The following is a 9004-nucleotide window of genomic DNA, read 5'->3' on the forward strand; positions in this document are numbered from 1 at the left end:
GAGGCGGTGACCAGCGGCAGCAGGGCGGCGGCGATGCCGTGCTCGTCCATGGCCGTGCAGTCCTGGGGAAGGAGCAGGGGTGACCAGGGGACATTCCCAGGCCGGCCCCTGCCACGTCCCACGGGAAGAAGGAGCCCCCCAGCCCTGCCCTACCTGGAGGCAGCAGTTCATCATGCGGATGACGAAGTCGAACTGCTGGTGGTCTAGCACGGCGCGGTTCTGCTGCACGTGCAGGTGCAGCTCCTGGGTCAGGCAGTGCCGCGCCGCCCGGCCCTTCATGGCACGCAGCACGGCCGGGAACAGCTGTGGGAACGGGGTTTGTGGGCTGCGATGGGCCTGGACAGCCCTGCTCCCACACAGAGCGGGCCCACGCCAGTGCCACGGGATGCACTCGGACATGGAAATAAAGCAGGGCAGAATTCCAGGTGTGGCTGGCAGGACATGGCCATGGAGGAAGGGGAGGAGCCCAGGGGCACTGGGACATGGAGCAATGGAGCTGGGCTGGTGTGGAGCCACCAGCCAAAATCCCAGGAACACATCACAGGTCAGTGGTGGCCATGGCAGTGCTGGGGAATGGTGGGACTTGATGGTCCCAGAGGGACTGCCAATCCAAATGGCTCCATGGTCCTGTTACTGAGGTGGGAGTGGGGCTCTGCTCCAGGGAACAGGGACAGCAGGAGATGGAACAGATTCAGGCTGTGCCCGGGAAGGCTCAGGGGAGACAGCAGCAGGAAGTTCCCCATGGAAAGGGTGGTCAGGCCTTGGCACAGCTGCCCAGGGTGGTTTGGGGTCCCCAACCCTGGAGAGATTTCAAAGCCATGTGGATGTGGCACCTGGGGACAGGGTCAGTGGTGGCCTTCACAGTGCTGGGGATGGTTGGACCCGATGGGCTCAGAGGGATTTTCCAACCTCAGTAACTCAGTGATTCCACAACTTTCTGACCCTAAGCCAACCAGCAGGACATGGACACAGGACAGAGAACGTCCTCTCCATCCACAGAGGACACCAACCCCCCCATCCCCAGCCTCTCTCACCTTTTTGGCCTCCAGCATCTTGTTCTCGAAGACGTAGGAGATGCAGTTCCTGACCACCTCCAGGCGCCGGGCGCTGTTGGCCAGGGCGTTCCCGTTGCGCTCCAGGATGGCAGCTGGATGGAACAGATCCCGTCAGTCTGGGTGGGGTGGGGTGGCACCCTGGGGGGACACCGTGTCCCCCTGCTCCAAGTGACCACGGGGCCTTCATGGGCCTTGGGAGCCCCTGGGCAGCTGAGGACCCCAAGGGGGTCAGAGCTGCTCTTTCTCCATGTTTTACTCCTGTGGTGTGACCCAGAGCAGGCCCCACATACCCATGGGGTGTCCCAAGGGCACCACGGCCTCCAGCAGCTCCCAGGACAGGGCCTCCTGTGCCCCACAAACCAATGGGGGTCCTGAAGGCACCATGGCCTCCAGCAGCCCCCCAAAGCAGGGTCCCCCACACTCCATGTACCGATGGGGGGTCCTGAGGGTGCCATGGCCTTCCACAGCCCCCCAGAGCAGGGTCCCCCACACTCCACGTACCAATGGGGGGTCCCGAGGGCACCATGGCCTCCCACAGCCCCCAAGGACAGGTCCCCCTGTACCACACGTACCGATGGGGGGTCCCGAGGGCACCATGCACTTCTTCTCAGCCTTGACTGCGGGCGGGGCTGTCTGCAGCTTGGCCGTGGCCTGGTCGATGATCCACTGCACGGTGCCCTCGTCCAGGTGTGGGAAGGGCTTCTGGTGCAGGCGCAGGTGGCAGCCCTCCGTGGGCTTCTGCACCTTGTGCATGGTCACTGCAGGGTACGGGTTCTCCTGCACAGGGACGGCTCCGGCTCAGCCCTCAGGCCACCCACCGCGTGTCCCCTCCCGGACAGGAGCCCCCAGCCCCCTGCTCTGCTCCCAGCTGGAATGTGCAAGGCCCAGGATCTGCTCCCCCAGCCCCCAGGGATGCACAGCTGTGGCATGGCCATGAGCCAAGTGCCACCATCCCAGCCAGGAGAGGCTCCCAGGGGACACTCCTGCCCTCAGGAGCTGCTGGGCTGGGGAGGCTCAGGGTGGACATCAGCAGATGGAACTTCCTCCTGGAAAGGGGGCTCAGGCCTTGGCAGGGGCTGCCCAGTCCCCATCCCCAGAGGTGTCCAAGGAATTCCCAGAGGTGGCACTCAGGGCTCTGGGCTGGGAACAAGCTGGGCACTGGGCACAGCTTGGACTGCATAGCCTTGGAGGCCTTTTCCAACCTCTGTGATTCTGGGATTCTGTGATCCTATAAAACCAGGGAATCCCACTCCCAGGACCTCTGGGCATGTGAGAATGTGCCTGACCACACATGACAGCGCAAGGAGGGACAGGATCTGTCACCAGGAGCTTATGGAGGGAGGACAGAGTGACCAGGACTGCACCCAGGCTCTCCCTGCCCCATATCCCCCAGCACATCCCCACTCCTGCCCGGGGGCTCCAGGACTCACATTTTTGTAGAGTTTCTCTGCCAGCTCCTTGATGTGCCTCAGGATTTTCTGCTTGTTCCCCTCGTCCGCCTTCATGCGCTTCACCTCGTAGGCCACGAGCTGGGGAGGACAGGACAGGGGTGACAGGAGCAGCTCCAGGGCCTCTCCCAAACCCAGGGCCACGCAGATCCCACTCAGGCCATGGCAGATCCCGCTCAGACCCCATAGATCCCACTCAACCCCACAGATCCCACTCAGACCCACAGATCCCACTCAGACCCGCAGATCCCACTCAGCCCCGCAGATCCTGCTCAGACCCCACAGATCCCGCTCAGACCCCACTCAGACCCCACAGACCCCGCTCAGCCCCACAGACCCCGCTCAGCCCCACACATCCCGCTCAGCCCCGCAGACCCCGCTCAGCCCCACAGATCCCACTCAGCCCCACAGACCCTGCTCAGACCCTGAAGATTACGCTCAGGCCCCACAGATCCCGCCCAGCCCCACAGATCCCGCTCAGCCCCACAGATCCCGCTCAGCCCCACAGATCCCGGGCTGTGGGAAGGGAGCTGCCCCGAGGCCCCACCTCGTCGAAGAGGTCGATGGGGCGGTAGGGAGCCCCGCGCTCGGTGACAAAGCCAGCGAAGGCCATCCCCTCCAGCACCTTGGTGAGGAAATCGTCCTCCGTGAGCCCCCGCTGGCCCAGGAACGCCGCCTGCCAAGGAACGGCAGTGCCATCAGCAGAGTGGGTGACACCAAGCCGTGGGCGGGCACCTGGGTGGCACTGGGGCAGTGCCACCTCCTGCCCTGCGCCACCCGGGTGGAAACATGAGCCTCTGGCCCACGGCAGAAGGACAAGGGGCTAGGGAGGGGCTCTGGTGTCACCTTGGCATGCAGAGGCAGGACACAGGGACACAGGGCCAGAAGGACTCTGGGACATAGGGGCACAAGAATGCAGGAACACAGGAATATAGGGACAGAGGAATACAGGGACAGAGGGATACAGAGATGCAGAGACATAGGGACACAGGGGTACAAGGCCAGAGGTACTCAGGGACATAAGGTCAGAGAGATTCAGGGACACAGGGACAGAAAGGCACAGGAACACAAGGCCAGAGGGACTCAGGGACAGAGGACTGCACGTGGTCCCTCAGCAGTGCCAAGATCTCCCAAAACACCCAGCTGCAGGCCTGGGCTCCCTCCTGGCTGAGCTCTGCAGGAACACCCAGGCAGGGAAGCGCTCCTGCCCCGGGAGACCTCGGCACGCTCGAGGACAAACACGGGATGCAGGTGGGCTGGCAGGGACGCTGGGGAGGTCACTGCCTGGAAAGGCAGGGCTGTTTCCTGCACTCAGCTGTCCCAGCCTGGCTCAGCCTGGCCCCGAGGAGGCCCTCACCTTGTGGAAGCGGATGACGGGCTCGGGGTGGATGCGGATGATGTGCAGGCACCAGCGGTAGCCCTGCAGCAGCTGAGCAAACAGGCGCAGGAACACGGCCCGGATCTCCTTGTCCTGCCACAGGGAAGCACAGCCTGGGCTGGCGGGGCTCAGGGTGTGGACAGGGCAGCCCCCGGGGCAGGGATGTCCCCCCAGGACGGGATCAGCCCCGGGGTGAGGGCAGGGAATGTGAATGAGATTCCAGGGAAAAGGGGCATGGCATCCACTGCTCTGCCCCACCCCCCGGAGCTGCACAGGGAGCAGAGGAGCTCTCCAGCTCTGGGAATGCTGCAAGCCCAAACGTTCCCTGTCTGCTCCACCCTGGCCACGAATCCAGAGCCCACAGCACTGCAGGATCCAGCCACAGCTTGGAGCAGTGGCTGGGAGGGACACAGGGCTGGAATGGTGTGTGAGAGCCAGGGGGAACAGCCCCTCACCCAGGGTCCCTCTCCTCCTGCCCTGGGTGTCCCTGGGAACAGCCCCTCACCCAGAGATGACCTCCTCCTGCCCTGGGTGTCCCTGGGAACAGCCCCTCACCCAGGGACCCTCTCCTCCTGACCCAAGGTGTTTCTGGGAACAGCCCCTCACCCAGGGACCCTCTCCCTCCCACCACTCACCTGCATCTTGAGGGAAGAGGCAGAAATGGTGGAAGGGGGGAAGGCGAGGTCGGCCACCTCCAGCTCCGGGTCCAGGACCTGCCCAGGGAGGACACTCAGCTCAGGCCCCATCCTGGCTGGAGAAGCCAAGGAGATTTCCCCAGAGACCCCACAGCTGCTGTGGAAAAGGTCTGAGGGGCTTGGAGACAAACCATGGGGGATCAGAAATGCTCTGTTGGGCCTGACCCTGCCTTGGGAAGCACGGCTCCCTCCTGCTCTGCCAGGGAGACCTTCACCCCCCAGTGCCCCCAGGAGGAGCAGGAGCTGCTCCAGTAGCACCTTGGGAACACAGGAGCAGCCAGGCCACAGCTGCTTCCTGTCCTGGGCCAGGAGCCAGCACCACATTCCCAGAAACCTCTGCCAAAGGAACCCCCCCGGCACTGCAGGACATCAGAGAGCACTGGACTGGGAATGGCCGCTGGGACAGGGGCAGCGGCACCCCAGGGCAGGAATCACAGAGGAACCCCTGCTGCTCCACTCCCAGCTCCCATGGAAATGTGTGTCATTCCCAGGGTGCTGGCCAGAGGCCATTGCATCAGGAATAATCCCTGTGACAGGACCCCAAGGCAGGGACAGGACCCCAAAGGCACGGGCAGGACTCCAAAGGCATAGACAGGACCCCAAAGGTGTGGACAGGACCCCAAAGGTGTGGACACGACCCCAAAGGCATGGGCAGGAGCCCAAGGCAGGGACCGGACCCCAAAGGCGTGGGCAGGACTCCCAGGCATGGACAGGAGCCCAAAGCCATGGGCAGGACCCCAAAGGCGTGGGCAGGACTCCCAGGCATGGACAGGAGCCCAAAGCCATGGGCAGGACCCCAAAGGCGTGGGCAGGACTCCCAGGCATGGACAGGAGCCCAAAGCCATGGGCAGGACCCCAAAGGCGTGGGCAGGACTCCCAGGCATGGACAGGAGCCCAAAGCCATGGGCAGGACCCCAAAGGCGTGGGCAGGACTCCCAGGCATGGACAGGAGCCCAAAGCCATGGGCAGGACCCCAAAGGCGTGGGCAGGACTCCCAGGCATGGACAGGAGCCCAAGGCAGGGACAGGACCCCAAAGGCGTGGGCAGGACTCCAAGGCATGGACAAGACCCCAAGGCATGGGTAGGACCCAAAGGCATTGACAGGACCCCAAAGGCATGGGCAGGACCCCAAAGGCATGGGCAGGATCCCAAGGCATGGGCAGGAGCCCAAGGCAGGAATCCTGCTCACAGAGGAGCCCCAGCTCCATTCCCAGCTCCCTGGCCACGTGTGTCATTGCCAGGGGTGCTGCTGGCACCCCAGGGGTGCCGTGGCACTCACCATGGACAGGGCTTCCCGTGTCTGCTGCAGCAGGGGCTCGGGGAGCAGGGAGATGTGCACGCACTCCGGGACGTTCACCGTGCCGCCGTCCAGGTCCGCGATCACCACGTCCAGCTGGGAGGGGACAGCAGTGGGACACAGCCCCACCTCCCAACCCCACATCCCAACCCCACAGCTGATGGGGAGCTATCCAGGGGAGCTGGCTCAGGAAAGGGCTGGGAATGGGCTCTGGCTCCTCCCCACCTTCCCTGAGCACTCCGCGGTCCCTGTGTCCCATCCTGTCCCCAAATCCAAGGATACACTGGGATCTCACACTGCGGGGACAGAGGGACACCTGGCAGGAGAGGGACCCAGCCATTCCCATGTGACCCAGCCACCCCCCTGGCTCCTGTGGGACACCTGGATGCATCCCGGGCAGAGCACACGGAGCCCGTGGCCCTGGGCACGCTGAGGACAGACTGAGCTGTCACCCGAGCTGTGACACCCACGCTGCCCATCCCCAGCCCCTGGCACCAGGCCGGGGAACGTGGCCTCTCACCAGCTCCTGGGTCTCCGACTGGAAGATGGAGTGGACGCCGATGATGAAGGGGCTGGGGGTGCTCAGCACCTCCAGGAGCTGGGCAGGCAGGATGGGCACGTAGGTGAAACTGCAACCAGAAACAGCCTCAAAAGCAGCCCCAAACACAGCCCCACTGCAGCCAGGCCAGCCCTGCCCCACAGCCCAGCCCTGTCCTGGCACAGCCAGACACCATCCTGGCTCTGGAGCTGTGTCCAGGGCGCCCTGGCACCCGCAGCCCCTCGGGCACCACACAGCTCCCAAAGGCTGTGGCTGCCCCATCCCTGTGAATGCCCTGGGAGGGACTGGGGCCAAGGCCTGCAGGGACAGCACCCAGGGAATGGCTCCCAGTGCCAGAGGGCAGGCATGGATGGCATCTTGGCAATGAGGAATTCCTGGCTGGGCTGGGATTGCCAGAGCAGCTGGGGCTGCCCCTGCATCCCTGGCAGTGCCCAGGGCCAGGCTGGGCACTGGGGCTGGAGCAGCCTGGGACAGTGGGAGGTGTCCCTGCCATGGCAGGGCTGGCACTGCAGGGGCTCTGAGGTCCCCTCCAATCCAAATTATGCTGGGATTTCATGATTCCATGATATGATCCCTGTCTGGTCTTGGGGTTGTCAGAGTGTGACCAAGGAAAGGGTATCCAGCAGAGCCATTCACTCCAAAAGAAAAACTTCAGGAAAAATTCCCCATGGAAAGGGGGTCAGGCCTTGGCAGGGGCTGCCCAGGTCTGGAGTCCCCACCCCTGGAGGTGTCCAAGGAATTCCTGGAGGCCACTCAGGGCTCTGGGCTGGGAACAAGGAGGGGATTGGGAACACCTTGGACTTTGTGACCCTGGAGGGCTTTTTCAAGCTCAGCCATTCCATAACTCTGTGAAAAGGAAGGTTCCTCTGGGACACCAACAGCCTCTCTGCAGCCTGGGGAGGCCAGGCCAGCCTGGAGACAGGAGCTGGCCAGGAACCCCAGTCCATCTGTCCCAGCCTGGCCCTGGCAGAGCTGCCAGGAGCCCCGGGGCTGTCAGGGCTGTGTTCCCACTCCCCGTGGGACATTCCCAGCTCCCGGGGTGAGCAGGGTTCCAGCCATCCCACAGGAGTCACCACGGGGGCATGGCCACCACCAGCACAGCCACTGCTGGGAACACCTCACTCCGGCTCATGGAACCGTGGAATCTCCTGAGTGGGAAGGGCCCACAGGGGTCACAGATCCAGCTCCTGGCCCTGCACAGACACCCCAGCAATCCCAGCCTGTGCATCCCTGGCAGCGCTGTGCAAACGCTCCTGGAGCTCTGGGGCTGTGCCCGTTCCCTGGGGAGCCTGGGCAGTGCCCAGCACCCTCTGGAATAGAGCCCTTCCTGATGGCCATGCTATCCCTGCCCTGGCACAGCTCCAGCCGTTCCCTGGGTCCTGTCCCTGCTCAGCAGGGAGGACAGAACATTTCCCAGCACTGCCTCCAGTGCCAGAGCCCGTTTTGCCTGCGAGAACAGGGAGGCAGGGCTGGGAGATTCCCAGTTATTCCCCAGAGCCCAGGAGGCACTGAGGGTGGGACAGGGGCACAGCTGGCACAGCTGGAGGCTCAGGGACCCTCACCTGTACTTCAGGGGGAACATGAGAGCCAGGAGGGCCCGGCAGGCGTCCGTCAGCCTCTGGTAGCTGCTGGAGAGGAACAGGATCTTGTGCTCGGTCAGCGCCGCGCAGAACAGGAACAGCACGTTGGTGATGCCTGGGCAGGGCACAGCAGGGGCTCAGGAATTGGGGAGGGGTCCCTCTGACACCCCTCAGAGACCCCTGATTCCCCCCACTCCCCATCCCTGCATCCTGCCAGGAGAGGAGCTCAGCATCCCCCAGAGAGCCACTCGTGGTTCAGGTCACTGCCAGGTGTGCTCCCCCTTCCCGGACAGCTCCGTCCCTCCTGGGGGCTGGTGGCCTTCCCTGGGGGCACGGGGTGGCCTTTCCTGGGGGGCACAAGGCCAGTGGCAGCCCCAGGCTGCTCCTCCAGACCCCAGCCCCTGTCCCACCCTCCTGGAAAAGGGATGGCACAGCAGGGCCAGGGAGGCTGAGCGGGGCCAGAGCTCGGAGCCACATGCGGGAGGCGACCCATAGGGAGGTGACCCGCAGGGACGTGACCCGCAGGGGGGGGAGCCGCGGACCCGCAGGGAGGTGACCCAGAGGAAGGTGACCCAGAGGAAGGTGACCCATAGGGAGGTGACCCGCAGGGAGGTGACCCGCAGGGAGGTGACCCAGAGGAAGGTGACCCAGAGGGAGGTGACCCGCAGGAAGGTGACCCACAGGAAGGTGACCCACAGGGACCCCAGGTGCCACGGGGACAGGGTGGGGACACGTCTCACCGAGCTGGCGGAAGAGCAGGGCCACGCTGCAGCTGCTGACGGGCAGCGAGTCATTGATGGGGGTCTGGATCACCTGCCTGTCCCCCGCTCCCAGAGAGATCGTCCTCTGCAAGGAAACACACACCTGGTCACCAGGGCCACCCAGAGAGGGACAGGGCCAGGGCAGGGGCAGCCAGACCTCCCTGGGCACAGGGGCAGGGCCACCCTGCCCCAGCACAACCCCCGTCTGCTGTGGGAAGAGGGAAAGGGAAA

The 9004-nt window shown here is 64.4% G+C and overlaps 1 protein-coding gene across 1 annotated transcript in view; it reads right to left on the reverse strand.

Annotated features, from left to right (window-relative positions):
* SBF1 (SET binding factor 1) overlaps nucleotides 1-9004 on the reverse strand; it is a gene marked incomplete at its 5' end in the record, with an annotated part of 34497 nt that overhangs the window by 14444 nt on the left and 11049 nt on the right. Inside the window, 12 exons of the mRNA XM_031065165.1 lie at nucleotides 2-62; nucleotides 154-303; nucleotides 1035-1147; nucleotides 1628-1832; nucleotides 2486-2584; nucleotides 3051-3179; nucleotides 3861-3974; nucleotides 4517-4594; nucleotides 5856-5969; nucleotides 6394-6502; nucleotides 7995-8127; nucleotides 8753-8858. Coding sequence (XP_030921025.1) covers nucleotides 2-62; nucleotides 154-303; nucleotides 1035-1147; nucleotides 1628-1832; nucleotides 2486-2584; nucleotides 3051-3179; nucleotides 3861-3974; nucleotides 4517-4594; nucleotides 5856-5969; nucleotides 6394-6502; nucleotides 7995-8127; nucleotides 8753-8858 — 1411 coding nt within the window. The remainder of the gene's footprint in view (nucleotide 1; nucleotides 63-153; nucleotides 304-1034; nucleotides 1148-1627; nucleotides 1833-2485; nucleotides 2585-3050; nucleotides 3180-3860; nucleotides 3975-4516; nucleotides 4595-5855; nucleotides 5970-6393; nucleotides 6503-7994; nucleotides 8128-8752; nucleotides 8859-9004) is intronic.

This window comes from Geospiza fortis, unplaced genomic scaffold, assembly GCF_000277835.1.
Source record: "Geospiza fortis unplaced genomic scaffold, GeoFor_1.0 scaffold494, whole genome shotgun sequence".
In the NCBI taxonomy this organism is placed as follows: Eukaryota; Metazoa; Chordata; class Aves; order Passeriformes; family Thraupidae; genus Geospiza; species Geospiza fortis.